At 44.4% G+C, this 20,310-nt stretch overlaps 1 protein-coding gene across 1 annotated transcript in view; it reads right to left on the reverse strand.

Annotated features, from left to right (window-relative positions):
- The window catches only part of PDZD2 (PDZ domain containing 2), a 1,063,478-nt gene that overhangs the window by 68,406 nt on the left and 974,762 nt on the right, over window positions 1-20,310 (reverse strand). The window contains exons 21-23 of the mRNA XM_078674899.1: window positions 18,825-18,926; window positions 14,258-14,528; window positions 5,383-5,511 (exon numbers count right to left, since the gene is read on the reverse strand). Of these exons, the coding sequence (XP_078531025.1) occupies window positions 5,383-5,511; window positions 14,258-14,528; window positions 18,825-18,926 (502 nt within the window). The remainder of the gene's footprint in view (window positions 1-5,382; window positions 5,512-14,257; window positions 14,529-18,824; window positions 18,927-20,310) is intronic.

Raw genomic sequence — 20,310 nt, forward strand, 5'->3', positions numbered from 1 at the left:
GGAGAGGGAAGGAAGACAACCTTCTTTAACAGGAGAAAATAATTATCTGGAATGTAAATGTAAAACTTGCAAGACATAAAACAGCAAATTGAATTACATGCTCTGAGCACAAGCGCCGGTTAATGCAATGATCGGGTCGCGGGGTAAACTGAGCGTGTGCAAGGGAGCCAACCCACGGTATTTCAGTCGAACTGGACTGCACTGCATCAAAGCAGAGGAGGTGACGAAGGCAAGCCCATCTGCCAGTGGCGGCTCCTCCGCTAAGGCGAAAGAGCGTCGCCCCACTGCTCAAAAGGAAAAATAAAATGATAACGTATTGTTATTATCATTTTATTTTCCCTATTGCAGTCATTGGTGGGGCGGCGGGGCAGGGGAGGAGTGGTGTGCAATTTCTAAGTGGGCATGAACTGTTTTGCCAGCCCTCTTGGTCTGACCAAACAGTTCATGCGCACTTTGCATGTTCCTACCATGCTACATTACACAGCCTCGTCAGGAACATGCACAAGCTCCCTGTTCCAGTCTCAGCACCGATCCATGGAGCTCAGACCAATCACAACGCTGCATTGCAGCGTTGTGATTGGCTCAGGGAAGCCTGTCTGCCCGGGTGCTACCTGCAGCCGCCGGCTCGGACAGGAAGATGAAGAGGACGAGGAAGGAGGAGACGCGGCAGTGGGCGTTAAAGATAAGTCCTTTTTTTATCTTTATTACATTCCTCCCTCTTGTTCCCACTGTCTCACCACCCTGGTCCGGTAGCAGCCGCTACTGTCATCTACACGCGTAAGCGACCACTCAGCATCTCCCACTAGCCACGATAGTCATTTGTAAGAAGAATGGGTTATGCATGACCTATTCCAACAGTGAGTTATTATTTATTGTGTCCTGAAATTTGCTAAACTAAAGGAGGGGTGACAGCACTAGAACAGGAAATGAATGTAACCAATGACTGAGGATCTTGGGTGATAAATCACCTACATAGCTTTGATGCGCTCTACTAAATGTAGGATTCTAACCTAAACATCATACAGAGATGCCGGATCTCATTCCTAATCAGAAATTGTTTAGTTTTTTTTTTTTTAACTGAAACTTGGCTGCATGAAGGATTCAATACATCAGTTCGTGACAAAGGGGAGGAGGTGGTCTTGCAGTTGTTTTTGGAGATTATTTTACTTCAACAGGTTCCTTCAGATACATTCACTTCGGTTGAGTTTTTGTCCTTTATGGTGTTTCATATCTTCTTACTGGTCACACATGATAGTGATTGGCAAGGGACCCGAGGGGTGAACCTGCATTTTGCTATTGAGTTCATTGACTGGTTATCCCGTTGTTTTAAATTCCGCTAATCTACTGGTACTACTTAATTTTAATCTCTGGTGATTCCCCTTCCACAAAGGGGGGATAATATTTCAGAGGCTTGCCATCTCGCTGGGCTTAATTAATTTTAGCAAGAAACCACCCATAGAAAGCCCATACTTCAGACTTGATATTCTCAAGAAAGGAGAACATATGTTAGTCTCAAAATATCAATTTACCATGGACTGATCACAGGCGTCTTTCCCTTCTTTGGCAAGTGGCAAGAGAGAACTTACTGGCCAGTAGAACAATGATACGACTGGCATGGAACAAAGTTATTTCGGACTTGAGGTTGGTTGACCTGGAGGAATTACATGGGCAGTTTGACTTTTCGGAGACAAAAGATGATGTTCTGAACAAATCAGTGAGTAAATAAACAACACCACAATTTCATGTAGCTGCTCCAATTCTGGAAGTTAGACCTGTGAGAATAGACATTCTGCCCCTTTGTTCTCAGATGCATTATGTCAGGCAAAACAAAACTGAAAGCAACTAGAAAGAATGTTCTGAGAAGAAAGGGTTATAGCTGAAGGAACTTAACACCCATAAAAACAGATTCATGCTGCAGGGCACTTCACTGAACGATACTTGGAGTCCACCAATTAGGCTAAGGTGATCTTCACAAATCGTAAACTCTTTCACTAACTCAGGATGCCTAAATATCACCATTCACTATGTGCAAGAGATCTACACTAATTTAGCAGCATTCTTAACAAAAATACTTAAGATTTGCGAGACATTTAACAATTCTAATGCAGGAGTACTGGTGAGATTGGGGCAATCCCACTACCATCCCGGTGCCGGCAGAGAGGTAGGTCTTAGCAACACGAGCATCTGGAACGCCGGACCCGAATGGCGTCCATAGACCGCCGGCCACTGTAGCAAGTAATTCTTGTGGGCAGTATAGGTGTACAATGACTATACAGGGTATGTAGTTTTCACTTACCTTGATGTAGATAGCTTCACACTGATCCTGAAGAAGTGTCCTGATCGGTTAGACAATTGAGACACGAAACATGTCGATCACCTGAGAGTAGGGCACATACCACTAGATACCTAAATAATAGTTCTACGCCCCTCTCCACCTTTTAATTAGGCAGTTTACCTTTGGAATAAAATTGTGTTTAGGACTAACTGACTTATTTTAACTCGTATATTCCCTTCTATTTACACACACTAGGCCCCTCACCCCCACTGCATCCACCGGCAGGAACAAAAGATCCCAGACAAAGAGCCCCGGTTCCGGGTGCCCGCCAGGTATTGCAGCGCCGACCTGGAGAGGGCCAGGCTCAAATGATGAAGCATGACACCTAGCTTGAGCCCTAGTTCCCACAAGGAGAACTCCCCTCCTTGCTACGCACATCAGCGACTGCCCTCGGACATCGCTACCCTTTCATGCTCCCCACTTCTAACACTGAGGAACTTCGTACTCTTCATGATACACAATCCCACAACTGCCAACTAGACTCTGGAGGGTGATATTTTAAATTCTAAGTCTCTCATCCTTGAGGGGACCCTTGACTTACTGCTCTCAGTGAAATCAGGATCCCTGTCCCGTTAAGTTTTTACAGCTGGTCACAAGTTTGTTGGTACCAGTTCTCAAAAATCTGTGCAATACCGCTTTAAGTTCAGCTTCGGTTCCATCAAGTTGGAAGCATGCAATCATGACTCTTATCCTGATAAAACCCAACAGATGATCCAGCCATTCTTGACATTTTGGACCAGTATCCTTACTGCTGGAGCCAATTAAAATGTTGGAGAAGCATATAAATTGCATTCTCTCCACTTTCTCACAATCCAATAAGATCCTGGAGGCTGCTTTTTTTTGTTTCAGAGTTATGCATAGCACTAAGTCAGCTCTAAAATGAGAGGGGGCGAGATAAGGTGGATTTTGAGTAAAGGAAGTGATGCAGGTATTATACTCTTAGATCTTTCGGTTGCCTGCAATACCATTCCTCACAGGACCATACTTAAAAGGCTCCCAGGGATAGCTGTCAAAGGACAGTCCTTACTTTGGCTCAGTGCTTATCTCCAAGTCACATGCAAAGTACCACTCATTTGAATATTAGGTCACATCTTTGGCCAAACGTATCCATTTCATGGAGTTCTATTTTGCAATGTATGCTGATGATACCCAGTTGATCTTGGTAATGGTTTGATATCACAGTTTTAATACGATATAGTTTAAAGAATGTCTCTAAGTCACAGTAAAATGGATTTCCAATAATGCTCTAAAACTCAGATATTTCGGTGTATTTTTGTTGTTGTCAAAACAAGACAATTTGGTAAGATAGTTGGTGGCCCATGGCATGTTACCTAACTCAGTGGTGCAGAACCTTGATAGTATGATGACCGGTTATCGCCCAACACCCAGGAAAATAAAACTGTGTCTATCGTATTTTTCCAGTTTAGGTTGTTGAAACTAAATATACAATGTTTGAATTTATAAGGATGGGAAATTGTTGTACAAGCCTTAACTCTTTCAAGACTAGATTACTGTAACAGCCTCTACTTTCAGGTGCTGCAAAATGCAGCTATTTGTTTGGTGCTCAGACCTAGGGGAAGGACATGTAAATGCAGTCAGACAAACTACATTGGTTGCCTAATGAGAAACAAATCCTAATCAGGTCCCTGTGTATGGTACGTCAAGCAATCCATAATTAGGGACCACAGTACCTGCAGGAAAAATGTTGATATTATATTCCGAACCACCATCTTCGTTAAGGCAACAAACATAATAATGGTGATTCCCAGGTTTAAGCAATTACTTTTCAGAGGCAAAGCCTACTGAGAAGGAAAACACTGGAATGCATTGCCGCAAAACCTAAAATAAATCTTTTCACACCTTAACACTCAGAAAGGACCTCAAAACCCTGCTTTCTGCTCAATAATGATTTAGAGATACTGCTGTGCAGTGACTTTCTAAGTACTCAGTACCAAGATGCTCTTTACTAGTAGCAGTTTGCGCTTTACAAGAATTGTTAATATAACATAAAAATATTTTATTAGTATGGAGTCTAACAATGCATTTCATATTCTCATGTCTATTAAATATAATGTAAGATGATTCTGAAACTAATCAAAGAGCAGTTTGACAATCTTTTACACTGACCTCTGTATCCTGTGATCCACAATACCTCTCTGATTCATGCTCTCCATTATTGCTCACCCAGATGTTTTCCCAACAATCAGGCGGATCTGCACTTACAATGACAGTCTACTTTGGCACCTGATAAGTACTGTATCTGATGCCACTGGTGTTCTTTTCCTTGGTGGCAGGCCAGCAGCAAATAGGGTGAGCAGGATCCATGGTCGTGGCCTAAGCAGGCTGGCAAAAACTAAAGAACCTCATTTCAGCTAGGCAGTTCCCTCCTGCGGGCTCGTTTAGGGTCAGAGCTTAGGTGCCATCCAGATGTGCTTGCCTGTTCGTTTCTGTTGAAACGTTCAGCGTGGATCAGCAACACATGCACATAGGTGAGCCCAAGTGAAGAGCAGAAGCTGGCATGCCTGTGGCACTTCCCATAATAAAGTGACATCACCATGTTATGTTATAGAGCATTTATAGCGCGCACGGATACTCAGGAGTGTCCCGACGCGGAGTGAAATTGATGGAAGCGAAGGAGACTAAGCATACCAAGTCTTAATCAAAAAGCATTAACCATGCCCTGTCCAAAAAAAGTGTTTAGGACTGGGGAGGCCTGTAAGAACAGGCAGGTGCACAGTCGTAGCCTACAACACTTTTAGAAGGTGGCTTACCACAATTGCAGGACCACCACCCTAGATATGGGTCAGAAAAGTTCTAGTCCCCAAAGTTGAGTGACGGTGGGGCCCAGCATCTATCAGCAGGAATAACTACTGCTTAGAATCCAGTAATAGAATGCTGGTACAACTGGTGTAAGTCATCCCACTATAAGTGCTAAGAGATCCTTCAAAATCTGGGAGAGGTTAGTCGCTGATTTAATGTGACCAGTGTGTGCTGGACATGTTATGTAAAATGAAGGATTAACAGGAAATGACAAAATATTTCCATACCTTTAAATATTCTCTTGATAAACAGAGGCCTGTCACCATAGATAGAAGCCTTTCCCCCATCCAGGCTAAACCCTAAGCCAGCAGAGGTCTTCAATAGCTCCACACATGTTGCGTCGATCAGTTCAGCAGCTGAAAGGCAAGCAAGGAAAGTTAATCACTGCTCAACGCAACATTTGAATGCAGTCTGGCTGGAATTGTCATCTGTGAACATGAATACCCCTTGCATTAGGATGACTTTCTGCATAGAAATGCCAAAGCAATAGAGTGGCAGGCTACACAAAAATCAATGAAACACACTGTTTAAAAAAAAGATAAATCTGCTCATGAAATGTAAGAAAAATAATTATTAAATAAGCAAATCGGGGATAAGCCAATTTAACCATGCTTTAGTGGTCGGAACATATACACTGAGCACTGGACAGTAGTGCTCCACTATTCAGAGACTAAAATCCAGCAAACAATGGGGCTGACAACACAAAAAGGCAATTTTCTCACTCAGGCCCTCCCTAGATATATAAGCACCAGCCATTTCCTTGGTGGTTTGCATTGTTTTAATGAGAAAAGATGGGGAAAATCCCTCTGCATTGGCAGGGTTAGTTCCAGCCTTACATCCTACTCTCTGTGTGGAGGTACCACCTCAACAGTTTTGAGCCTACCCTCATGTTCTGCCTCTGCAGGACTGCCATACTATTTAGTTGAACCCCAGCCACTAACCTGGTCCATGGGGACTGTTTCTTATCTACAGTCCCCAGTTGGGACAGAGCTTGCCCTTGCCTATCCATAGAGGCCTCCTAGTAAGTGAATAGGACAACAAGGTGATGTGGCTCATCCTGTCTCCTAGGTCAGGTTTCTGTCCTTCGTGAGGGCCAGCTTGACCAAACAAGGTCACTGACAGCTGTTAGTGTTTGGAAGCAGGCCCCTAGGTAACCCGTGTGGGGTGCATGCTCCAATCTGGTGCCTTGAGTAGGGCTCACTTCCGCTCTGGGCTGGCAAGGAGTTGCCCACTTGCTCTTGAGGTCCCTTGGTCTCTAAGGTTTTCTAGAGTCAGGTTTTACAACCTCAAGTTGAAGACACCCTCCTTCCACTCTCACTTTTACCATCTCAGAGTCTCTACCCTAGACTGAGCATGTCCTAGCTGTCCAGGACTTATACCCACCATAAAGTTAACATACTCTGTCTAGGTATTGTAGGAGTCTGTCTGACCCAGGTCCTGTGTTGTAAACAAAAATCTTCATTTTGTAAACCACTTGGAATATACCCAAACTACACCACAATATGAAGTAGAAAATAAACGCTCTGCTGGTAAGCCTGTAATAGACAACCCACATGGGCTGTAGGCTAACACACTACAGATTCCCGCTCGTACGTAGAGCTACCTTACATATGACTCTTCATGTTCAACAATTAGGAGCCTTCTCACGGTAAGACACCAAACTGAGAAAGTTAAAACAAGCATGTGTATTCCAACACCTAATCTCCAAATAATAGACTAGAACGGGCACCTGAACAGACCACAAGCACCTTCATCCAGGAAGAGCCCACACTGCCTTTTAGATGTCAGGTCTGTGTCTGGCATGCAAATAGGGCATCTACCAAGATCTCCATGAACAAGGCTTGAGTATTGCTCAGTGAATCATAATGCTTCACATTTGGTATTACACTCATTTTACAAGACATAACTATACTCTTAACTAAATCCATGTCCCTTCAAAACACAGACGTGATCTAAATTGCGTTTATTACATAATTTCCCCAGAGATATGCCAAGTTGCTGCAACTGGCTTGTTTCTGGATCCAATTGATTAACCTATTTAATGTGTACATCTATACTAAAAATTGTAACGTGTAACAGTAAAGAGATGCGACACACCCTAGTGAACACCAAGAGAAGTGCAATGAGCTTATTCTGCCAAGCCAAGAGGTTGATCAGGAGAAAGCAGCGTCCACCTCCTGCAGTTAGATCGTGAGCGGACATGGCCGTCACCTCATTCTCAGATGCCTATTAGTCCACAAGGGACAAATTCCTGCAAATGTTTTACCTGCGTTACAAATGCCACTGTAATTTAAATACGAAAATGAAGGGAGACACGCATACGTTAACCTGTTAGCTATGGCCTCTTAAGGTGTTTCTTACCGGATTCCCTTTGCCACAAGGATTGCTATAGACTTCTGATCCAGTCTGTTTGCCTTTCTGCTCGCCCCTCACCTTTCGCGACACCCGCTTCGCGGGTGCCGCTCAGCTGCTCCCTAGGGCTGTTCCCCGCTGGTGTGAGCGGCTCTGCAATCGGCAGAGAGCACACGCGCTCCCAGTTGAGGAGAGACAGGCGAGAGCAACTGATTGCGAGTCAGCGCGTTGAGACCACCGGGGGACTGCGAGGACCAGCAGCCTCAGCTCTACACAGCTGGTGCCTCTTCCCCCGGCGGCCACGCCCCCGGCCTCCAGCAAATATTAATCGCGGACAACACCGGCCGAGTGGGTGTTTCTTACCGGATTCCCTTTGCCACAAGGATTGCTAGAGACTTCTGATCCAGTCTGTTTGCCTTTCTGCTCGCCCCTCACCTTTCGCGACACCCGCTTCGCGGGTGCCGCTCAGCTGCTCCCTAGGGCTGTTCCCCGCTGGTGTGAGCGGCTCTGCAATCGGCAGAGAGCACACGCGCTCCCAGTTGAGGAGAGACAGGCGAGAGCAACTGATTGCGAGTCAGCGCGTTGAGACCACCGGGGGACTGCGAGGACCAGCAGCCTCAGCTCTACACAGCTGGTGCCTCTTCCCCCGGAGGCCACGCCCCCAGCCTCCTCGTACATAACTGGTTTGGTCACTACCGCGCGCGGGACGCAGCACCGGGGCGAAGACCGGGCAAAGAGCGGGCCGTTTGAGGCCGTTCGAGTACGTGAGAGTCCGGTCCGGGCCCTGTCTCTTTGCCTGTCACAGCGAGGACATTGAATCTACACTAAAATGAGTACTAGGGAAACCAGGAGTAAAACATCCTCCCTAGCCGCGGCTGGAGTTGTTAAAGGCCCCATTGACACCTATTTTGCCAAGGCGGGATCTCTCCTGATTGAGGAAATCCAGGTACTGGAGCGAAGAATCTCCCAAGAAATAGACTGGGTAAGGAGATCTTCCCTAAGCCCAGTGGCCCAAGCTAGAACCCCAGAAGATAGACTTGGCTTACTAACTAGCTGTAGCACTGATCAGGCAACAGGTCCACTTCCAGGTACCTCAACTACTGACCCAGAGTTTACTATTGAGGTCCCGAGTGACTTTGAGGATATAAGCCTTATGGCCTTACCTAACACCCAAATTCCTCAACCCATATCAATAGAGAACACTGAGGCAGTCAAAGTCACAGAACCTAATAATGGCTGCAATAGGGGGGCTACAGAAGGGGCTATACAAAAAAAGAAGCAGGGCCAACAAAACAAAGAAGACAATAGCATTAAATCCCCTAAACCCATACAATCTAGAGGTAAAGGGGGGAAGGGAGCTACCCCTGCCTCTAGGCTGGAGAGGCCGGGAAGTTTAACCACCCCTAGAACTGTAAATCCAACCTCACCACTAGAGCACACTACCAACGTGCCAGCAGATATCACCTCCGACGACATTACATTGGAGGACATAGGCACACTTCTCAGGTCCCTATTGAGTCCCCTTGAGGCTAGACTGATTAAGATCGAAGCTAGACTAGTTATCATCGAAAAGGCAACTGTCCAACTTGCCGACTCAAGGAAAATTGATAATAGTGGGACAAAAATATTAAAAGATGGATTGGGATCAATACCCACTAAGGGCAATGGACCGCCCACCGTAACAAACAATAATCTGCCACCCGCAAACCCCCCCCAAACCCCCACAATCCATGCCAAATAATACTCCCCAACCACCAGAGGCCAACAAGGCCACTATCCTAAAACAACAAACAGTAACTGCCACTTCAAAAACAATTCCCACACCAAAAGATAATGCTTTGCCCTCGTCTAACATCAAGGGCGATCCACCACCCACTGGAGAGAAATCAAATACCAATCGTAGACCAAAGCTTATAAACCTTCCCCCAGAAGCTGCACCTTACACCCTAGTACTGGCGGGGGTCCCGGAATTAAACTCTCCCACATTTGAATCTACTACCTCACTGAAGAACAAAGTTATTAACTGGCTCTCTGTAAATAGACCACTCCCGAGAGGAACAACCAGTGACATTTCCATGGCTAGGAGGGCAACGTGGGTGGGTCACACCAGGAAATCCATCAGGGGAGACTGCATTCTGGTCACCTTCAGAGACCCGAATACAGCCGCGTACATTTGCACCTGGGCTTCTGACGAGGATTTTGGTAGCATCATTCAACCACTCCCCCTTTCATTTTTTTATCCCTCAAATTTTTACAACTCAGAGGACTATAGATGGGGGCATCACCAAGAGCTGTTGGAGGGTTGGGAAAACTGCCCAGAGGAGAGAACTGCCCACTCACAACACAGGGGCAGACCAATAGAGCAGTTTCATCTATACGGGGACGAGGCTAGCTGGGAGACTGTTACAAGAAGGAGGGGGGGGGACGGTGGCTACAGGAGAGGAATTCCTGGGCCACATAGAACACACTACCCGGCCTATCCATCTACCCACAATAGATACAGTAGTCTAGAAATGGTAGATTGACAGGTGGCTGAAGAGGGGAGTGTCCTACAAGCATCTCCCACGACTGAGATTAACACACCCCCAGCCCCAGATATATACCCCATGGCACCCAGTACAGTCGAACCGAGTCAAGTCCAAAGCGGGACGTATCCTATTCTATCCCCTGCCAATAAACCCATGGGCATGAATTACTCCCTCATAAGCCAACCGGTGCCCATCGAGCTTACCCCCAGCAACTCTGTTTCTTCAGGCCCAGCCACCACCCAATTGTCACTCATTACAGTGATCTCTTGGAACGTGGCAGGCCTTCCCAGCAAAACAGTTTGTACAGAGTGGGGTTCTTACATCAGCTCCAAAAATATACTCCTTTTCCAAGAGACCTGGGCACGTGAGGAAATATCATTCCCGGGCTTTGCCTCTTTTTTAAAAGCCGCTAAATGGGGGGGAAGGGGTAGGCCGTCAGGGGGACTTACGATATGGGTAGCCACGGATCTAGGCTGTAAAGCTTCCTATCTAGAGACCGCCTCCGATGACCTATTGGCTGTCCTACTTGAGTGGCCAGACTCCACGAAGTTGTTAGTCATCAACATTTACTCAAGGCCGGTACCAATGCACAAAGAATCTGGGACTATAGACGAGTTAGCAGGGCTCCTAGAAGGCATTACAAAGGAACTAGCATGCCTGGTAGGAGGTGATTTTAATTGTCATTACGAACCACTGCCTGGACTACGTGATGGTCCTTCCCATGAGGAAGATTCATGCTGGTTCATCCCAGAGACGTTGGCACCACCCCCAAGGGCCTGGACTCCTCTGGCCTTGCAGATAACTGCCCTCACTCTCAATCTAGGTATAAGGGCGTGCAATGGCCGTTGTAAATCAGATATACCCAGTAGCCATACCTACAACAAAACAGGTAGTGAATCAAGACTGGACTACATCATGGTCAAACTGTTTATGTGGTCAGCAATAGTTGATTTCAAAATCACTGAAAGAACGGACAGTGACCATAATGCCTTGGAATTGACTTATTCCCTGCCTGGGGGGGAGGTTACTTCCCATGGATCGGATAAAGATAAGGTGGGCCTCCTACTGGAAAACAATCGGAGGAAAGTCAAGTGGGAGAAATTGGCCAACAGTCCAGATAGAATACCCCGGCTATATGAAAGGATTATTCCATTTTTGGAGAAAGCCTTCCAGCTAGGAAATGAGGTCTCAGATGATACCAGCAGAGGCAAGCTTGCACAAATACACGCAGACACCATCAATACCTTAGAGCAGGATCTGTTCTCATCCCTAGGGAACAGGAAAGGCCCTACGCCCAAGAAGTCGTGGTATAATGCCGCATGTAGAGAAGCCAAGGCCCTCCTGTTACTTGCTATAAAGGGACGCCTCAACCGTGAAGAAATTCGTGCTAGGAGAAGATCGTATAAAATCCTCCTGGCAAATGCGCGGGCGGAATGGGACCACGATTTTTGGGAAAATCTCACAAAAACACTAACAATCAGAGATTCCCGCAAATTCTGGCGCATAGTCGCGAATGGCACGGAGGATTTATCCTCCGCAATAGAGCCTAACATAGCCCCCTCGGTATGGCAGAGCCACTTCGAGGCGCTGTATGCGGAAGGTGGGGGGGACCAAAACAGTGATGGTAGCATAAACATATCCAGTCTTACAGGGGCTCCCTTTACTGAAAAAGAGGTGAGGGAGGCCATTAAAAACTTAGCCGCAGGAAAAGCCCCGGGTCTTGACGGGGTGCCAGGGGACTTGTTTAAACAGGAACCGAGGATATGGACACCATACCTTACACTGATATTCAATGCCATTCTGGGGGGAATGGAGGTGCCCGATACTTGGAGGGGAGCAGAGGTGGTCCCAATTTATAAAAAGGGATCCCCCCTGCTTCCTGCCAACTATCGCCCCATCAGTCTCATCGACATATCACAAAAACTCTTCGGTAGACTGATTCTGAACAGACTCCAGGCTTGGACAGAAGAAATGAACATTCTATCCCCCTATCAGGCAGGATTTAGGCAGGGTGTATCGACCATAGATCAAATTTTCAGGCTAAATCTCCTTTACTGGAGAACAGCTGTAATCGAGGGCGGGACTTTATACACTATTTTTGTAGACCTCCGTGCCGCCTTCGATTTGGTACCCAGATCGAGGCTGTGGAGAGTTATGGAAGAGCTAAACATCCCAGGTGATATTCTGGCAATCCTGATAAGACTTCATCACAACAACTATGCCCGCGTAAGGTGTGGCAAAGATGGCAAGCTAACCGAAAGGCTCCCCGTTCGCAGAGGGGTGAGACAGGGTTGTGTGCTCGCACCGACCCTGTTCTGCCTCTTTGTGAACGGGGTTGTCGCCCACCTAAACAGGATTGCCAATATTGATGCCCCAAAGCTGACAGGCAGCAGGGTGCCTGCAATTATGTTTGCAGACGACACCCTGCTGCTGTCTAAATCCCCTATGGGGATTCAACGCATCCTGGATGGCTTTTTAGAGTTTTGCTCTGAACGAGGTTTGGAAATCAACCCAAAAAAAACTAAATTTATGATTTTAAATCCCAACCCCCATAATCGAGCCCCACCCAGGATAGGCACAGTCCAATTAGAACGCGTGCATAATATCGAATACTTGGGGATTACCCTAAATGAACATCTAACGTGGACGTCTCACCAGACTAAAGTGACCATCAAACTGGCTCAGTTGGCGGGTGGCACCATGCGTCTGGCGAACAAATCCTTTTATCGCCCACTAACCCCAATTATGCATATTTACAAAATTCAAGCCCGGGCGGGTGTCACATATGGGGGTGAGCTGTGGGGTCACTCTCAACTCCCCAAGTTACAGTCAATCGAAAACAAATTCCTGAGACAGGTCGTTGCCCTTCCCCAGAGTACTCCTCTATTCCCCCGCAGATTAGACTTGGGAATTCGACCAATAACAGAGGAGCTGGGACTTAAACCCCTAACCTTTTGGAGGAGTTTGTGGTGTAGCACAGACCTTACAAACTACAGAGAAGAACTACAGGAATTCCTGGAGCTACGGAATGCCAAGAGGATCCCTTGGTTGATCTACGTCATGGGAATGCTAGAGGAGATGGGATACTCTGAACTATGGACGGATCCTCTAAACTCTTGTGTAAAGACTCCAAAAAAGGTACTAGCGAGAGTATATTATGAACTGATGCTCACAAGAGCTATTGATGCCACTCGAGAAGGATCCTTGACACACTTGTTCCTAAAAGTGAAAGACTTTTATCGTCTTGAAAGCACTTTAGACGCTATTTCTCCTGTACTAACGAGAAAACTATTTTTACAATGGAGATACGGATGCCTTCCCCTAGCATCATTTACAGCGTCATGGCAATCTCGCTCCACCGTAGCATCCTGCCCAATGTGTGCTCATTCGAAAGAGGATGATGTTCATGCTGTCTTCTTCTGCAAGGGCTACGAGAGGAGTAGGAAATACTGGTTAGTCCCGCTACTCAGGAACTTGGGTTTTAGATCTTTTCAACCTGCCTATAGAGTTTTAAAGACAGACCTCTCCCCCACTGTAGTTTTTGCCCTATCAACATTTTTGACCTCTATGTGGATCATTCGAAGCCGATTGATGAAAAGACTTGTTTAAAAGACCCTTTGAAAGACATATACTGTTTTATTCCACCCCTTGTTTTAAAATGTCTTAATTATTGGATCACACTGTGTTTAATTAGTTTTTAAGTTTGTATAAATGCTATGTATCTTTTATGATCTGTGATCGAAATAAAGATTTTTGAAATGAAAAAAAATACGATGTGATCCTTTTTCCAACTGTGGCACATACCTTTGCAGTTATTTCACCCAGAATATTATTAAGTAAGAAAATAAAAATGCCAAATCCGGATTTAATTAATCCCTAAAGTGTTTTAGAGGAGGGTGGAATCTAGGTTATCTTTGAGAGATCCTGCGCTTAATTCACCCGCTTTGGCTTCCTGGATTTAGTGGTTTCAAAAGCAGATTAAATCAAAGCATTTTTTCCAGAAACATTCTAAGAAACCATAAAATAAAAATTTCTCAGGAAATATGAACACTGACCAAGTGCAGAATTGTGCACAGCAGGATTATAAAATTCTAGCAATATTTTCTGAATGGTAAGCCACATACAGGTGGGCTTAATGCGTCACATCAAGTACCTCCAAGAACAACCACAGTTTTCTTGCCTGCGAAGAACACTTCCACCTAGAATTGTTCTGAGCACGTACCTTTTCCTAGGTCCCTGCAGACATCTTCTCCAGGTACCAGAATTGTCCGCCCCACAGCAGATGGATCTGGCTGGGCAGACCGGAGCCCTCTAGATATCACTTTTTTGATTACGACGATGGCGGATTGGTACAGCTTCGCCTGATGAAGGGCAGTGAGAGCGTCCCCATGCACCGATCCCCCAAGAGGGACACCATTTATAGACAGGATGCAGTCTCCACGCTCAATGCTTCCTTCTTGAGATGCTGCACCTTTTGAAAACACCCTGTGTACCTGCAATATAAAACAAAGAATCCCCAGGTCACTTTACCAGAAAATGTACTCCACTATGTTAAGAGAAAAGGCCAAAGTAAGGGAGAATGCTGTCTATTCAGGCAGTCTAAGTAGAAGAGAACGCAGACATTAAATGATGTGCAGACACAAATATTATTGGCCGGTGCTGTCCCATGAAATACCATATGCACAATCTCACTTGAAATATTCCCACATGTCCAATATTGGTTTACGGTAGGGCTACTTGTATGCGTAATGAAGAGTTCCATTTATGGAGTCAAAATAGGAGCTATTTCAGAACACTATGGCTGCAATATATTATCACTAAACCAACATGACCATAACCATAATGCTGTGCACTGTTATAACTGCAATAATTTGGTACATATCCAAGAAAAGGACAACCGGGCAAGATACTGCAGTCCTTCAATGCACTACACTCTAGAGATATCCAGCTCTGCCTCCTGGTAGATATCCAATTTTTAAAAAACATTTTTACCGTTTTTACATCAACCATGCATTCTAACGGTAGCAGCATGAGTTGACTACGCTTTCTGTGTACAGAATATTTACCTATGCGAATCCTGAGCCACCCCCTCCCCTAAAGCGTGCACTATAGATCCACACTTCTGCTGAAAAATTCTGACATCCATTTCTGTATTTTATCTCAGATATATTTGTTACCTTAAAACATCTTCACGTCTTAGGATATCTGATGAAGATCATGGGAACTCTCCCCTATACACCCCAAATGTGATGGAAAGGTACTGGGTATTGTCAACATATGGAGTTTAAATTCAACTGCACAGTGTACAATTTACTTTGAATCAATTTAATGAAATAACCTGTGGATTGCGATTTATTTTAAAGAGAGTTCCACTTCCATAGGCTTTGTAAGTAAAATTAGCAAAAAGAAGGCAATATAATAGTGTTGGCGCATGTGCCCTGTAATGTTAGGTAATAAGTATTATTCATATCACACACATGTGCCTAATGATGGCTCTAAGGCACGGGGCAAGACTCTAGAGATCTGGAGAACAAAGAGTTGTGGAATATCTACTTTAACACAAATGTATCCTCCTTAAGGCCTTTCTTGTTCTCTAATGATCTCCCATGGGGTTTAAACATCTAAGAATAGCATTTAACAACTTCTCAAATTAATTGGCCATGGTGTGTCCAACTGCCTAAACTTTCTTGCTTTTAGGTATATTAGTCTGCGGCTTTAGATAGATCTAATGGTCCCATTGGTCGATAGTTCTAAAAAGCTGATTTTAAATTGTATGGGCTCTAGTTTCACATCACACCGTAGGCCAAGGTAGAGGAATTAAACTATATAAACTATACATGATGTTTCCCCAAAGTGAGCCCAAACCTTAGTTCAAACTTAGACTTTTCTTATTATACGTTTTAACTGGCTTGATTCTAGCACATTTCGGCTCGGCAGGGATATACTGAAAAGTGCATTTGCATAGTTTAATGTGAAGACTATTAGTGCTCTGGTGAATAAACTTTGCTGTAGATGTAAAGGAAAGACATAGCATTCTTAGTTAACTTCAATCAGCTCCAAATTATATACACATCAGATACTTTTTTTCATAGATAGATCACTAACAAAATACAATCCCAGATGTTGTTAGGTTACTACCGGAGCTGTCTGTGTAGGTGCACTAGCATTTTTGGGTTTCTTAAAGTGGCTAGAGAAGATGCTATCCCAACTCTCTGTCTTGGATTTTATAAGAGGCAGCCTGCTTTCCCCACATACTGGAGAATGCATCACACAGTATATGCTGGTTACTCTTGGAAACTGCCACATTCCCCCCAGCTGCCTCATGAGCTCAGTGTCATAGTTTATGTCTGACTCTTAATCCATGATTTCAAGGAGAGCACAATGCTCACCGTGTTGAAAACAGATGACTGCTCCAAAATGATAGGACTCGCCCAATGCACCCAATTTGATGTCTTTCAGAGCTGACTCCATACCATGTCCTAGATAGAAACTTGACTTCCAGGTATTGAGCAAAACTCCCTAAAATGTTAGTCCAGACAATATTTTCCACCACCTTCCACACGATAGGCAGGTTCGAAATTTGATGTTTTAGGCCCTTGAGTTTTGGGTATAAGAACCATAGTTACAAGTTTAAAGGCCAGGGGTCACTGCTTCATTAAAGAATAGATTAACAATCATGGCTATTTGAAGGTCTACCACCAAAGCTGAATACCCAAGCACTGCAACAGTAGCGCAAGAGGTGGATCTGTTTCTTTTGTCTTTAGGGAGACAAGAATCAATATTAATTTATATTTTAGAAATTCGCAAATGCCTGAACTTTAGGCTGATATGATGGACTTGATTAAGTTCCTCAAGCTTACTAATCAGCCTACCTTTATGCACAAGCTGATTCAGATGTTCGGTAAGCGATATGGAAGGCCCTCATTTAATGTCTAAGCACACGTGCTGAGTTACATTCATGAAACTTTAAAAAGGTTCTTTGAATATGAGTTTTCTTCCATTACAGGAGGATCCTTGCAAGCTTGAAAATGCATGATCTCCAGTGCGAGCTCCCTTGAATTGGGGAATATCAACATAGTGTAAGATACTGGAGTGGAGGAATTTCAATGAGGTATGTAAGGTAAAGAAAGAGTCCATGTAACATTTAGAATGCAGACCGCATATGGTTTACTGGCAGAAGCCTAGGGCTGGCCGAGTGCGCACAGGGAGCCGGTGAAGGTGAGAGAGATGAGCAGAAGTCATGGTTTTCCGAATTTGCTCTAGAATGAGAAGGGCAGGCACATTCTGAATAAATTGTAAGCACTATTGCCTTGCATTCTAATTGCTGGTACGTTTGTCTCAGTTGTCTGCTAGTGAGTCTAGAACACTGGGGTTTGTGATTTCTTTGAGAACCTCTTTTTTTGTTGATGGTCTAGGGTGTCTGATCTCTCCGTAAGGGAGTGTCCTGCTTGGTTCCTCCTCTTTGCCGTAACGTACCTTCTCTAAGTCGGTCCTCATTATGCCTAAAAGTCTAACTTCAATTCATTTTTGTAGTTTTGTGCTTACTGGTAGTAGAACGAGCAGTATTATTGAAAGCGGTAATGATGGCCCTTGAAGTGGTCCCAGTAGTATTAACCCCTTCGACTATCATGACGAGCTGAGCTCGTCATGAGGTACACCTCTCGCACGCTCATGACGTGCTGAGCTCGTCATGAACCGCGGGTTTTTTAAAAGTGCAGCGCACAGCGGGAAAATGCGCCGCATGGATGGGGTTAATATTGGCAATGTCAATAGTCATTATATCTGTAGACGTAGCACTAGTGGTAAACAAGGCAATGCTAATAGCAGTTTCAGCATTACATTTTTCAGGACAAATGATTAAGTAGTAGTAATAGAACCAATGGTCGCAGTTAAGTGGCTTCCGTACTGGCAATAATTGTAGTAGTAAGTGGCACACTACTAGTAAGGCCAGTATCAGTAGTAGAATACTACTGGTAGCAGTTCAGGAGTACTGCTCGTTATAGAAGAACATTAGGTTGTATTGAGTCCAGTACTTATTTTGTTAATTGTATTATAAGGGAAAGAAATAGTAGTAGCTACTATAGACATTGCAGCATTAGTGGTAGGGGTAGTGATAACTGCAGAGTTAGTAACACTGATCTTACTATTGAATACTATGATATATAAATTCACTCAGGAAATTAGATGAAAGTTGACTAGGAAATAGTCTTAAGGTAAGGGGACACTGAATGCTAATTTGCTGTTTTGATTAACAGGGAGTAGAATAAATTGTCTCCCTAAACTTGGAAGGCAAGGGGTCCTTGTCTGCTGTGTCTATAAACAACCTAACTTTAACATAGTAAATATGCATAAATACTGGTATAAAACTGCATGCTAACTTAATGTACGGCCTTAATAAAATCTATAATATGAATAGATTAACACAAGATCTATGATTTAATTTTACAGTAATATACATGGATATATGTATTATTTTTTAATCAATATGGACATTATTAGTTGATCAGGACATTTAATATTTATGTTCCTACTGCACCACTGTGGCCACCAGCTCTGTCTTTCCTCCTACTCTATGTGTAAACTCCTGCCCCATGCATTCGACTAGTTCTAGGGGGTGATTTTGCACCTATCAGATACTCATGATAAAAGCAGCCGCGTCTCTTTACCACCCATGCCAGGCAGTGCTTGAGTTTCCCCATGGCACTAGCCAGAGGAGCCTGTCAGCACACATGTCTTGCAGCACCAGCCTTCTGACGGATGACGCCTCGGTGGTGTCAGCAATCACTTACAGACACACACTTGTGCTCCAGGTCGGCTCCGCCCGCAATGCTGAACCCCAGCCCGGAGCCGGCGTCCTTAGTCAGCACCACAAAGTACACGTCTTCTTTCCGCTGCAGAGAGAAAAACACAATGAAAGGCGCCGTCAGCAGGGACTTTGAACAGGCACATCCAAGCAGCAAGCGTGTCACAATCCCATGTGTGGTTCTTATGTATTTGTGGTGCGTTATGTGTGAAAGAGCCTGTAAACTCCAGGGTGTGCCCTCCGTCCTGGCGGCAGACAACAGCCCCACACATCTAATCTTGGGATCGTCCACCACACAGCACAGTTTGACCCTCATTAATCACACGTTTCCAGAACTCTGCGAAGGATACAAAATACATCTTCACAGAGACCACCCTGCCTCGTGTACTTCTGCCAGCCTATGATGCATTATGACCGCAAGTGCAGGCTCAGAATGAGCTTTTGTGTTACTTTAATGTCAAAACCGTCCCTTCCTCAAAGCGTAATACATACAGCAATCTGCCTAATAGCACTTAACAATTTCACAACACAGGAGTATGCCAAAAAATACTTGTATCCCTAAATATATCGTCAAATGATTTCATGCGGAAAAATATGTTCCAGGTTTTCTTCAGTGTGTTCTGAATCCATTTTCCATAGTCTTCAACCTTCAGTGCCAACTCAAGGGAATGTCTCTGGCGCTACCATCATACGGGGTTGTTGCATCCTGATCATATTATTCCCTGCTGCTCAGCCTGAGTATGTATGATGTCATTGGAATGTTACTGTGTGCATGATTTGAAAGTGTAGTCAGTTTGATTGAGTGGGCTGAGCAGCTGGATGCTGCTCCCGGTGGGGCCTGATTCCTACTCCTGTATATTCCTTTTATCTAATTATAATTAATAAATACCACCTTAAGGATACCTACGTCTACAGGAATTTATTCATTGTAAATTACATCTTCAACATGCAATAATGGCGACGATAGAGAAAGAACTACGCGTAAAGGAACTAAATTTACAATTTACAACTACAAGATATGAAGAAAAGAATTTATATAAAGACAAGCAACGCTTTTTGATGCCCCACCGGTGTCATGACACATCTGACAGCCTACAGGAAACATCTATAAAGGTATGTTTCAAGCGTTGGACTTGGTGGAACTCTTTAAATTTTAAAATAGCGAATTTATTAGCAAGAGCGTCAAAATTTCAAGTTATGACAAGTGTCAGAGTAAAACGGTGGAAAACTTAAATATATTTCGTGCTATGGTGTTCAGAACCAAACTTAAATGACTATCTATTTTTGTAAGGGCAAAGATGTGAACTTTTAAGCATTTTATTTGAGGCAGCTGCTTTCATTTTGTCTATAACATGTGAAGATAATTGTGACAGAAATCTGGACAATTTAAAAGTAAATTGCAGCTGTGAAACAAATGAGCGCTGTGTTCATGGAAAGATAACTGCCTTTTAATTCATTATCTACAAGCTTGT

The sequence above is a fragment of the Lissotriton helveticus genome, chromosome 2_1 (assembly GCF_964261635.1).
Source record: "Lissotriton helveticus chromosome 2_1, aLisHel1.1, whole genome shotgun sequence".
NCBI classification, from domain to species: domain Eukaryota; kingdom Metazoa; phylum Chordata; class Amphibia; order Caudata; family Salamandridae; genus Lissotriton; species Lissotriton helveticus.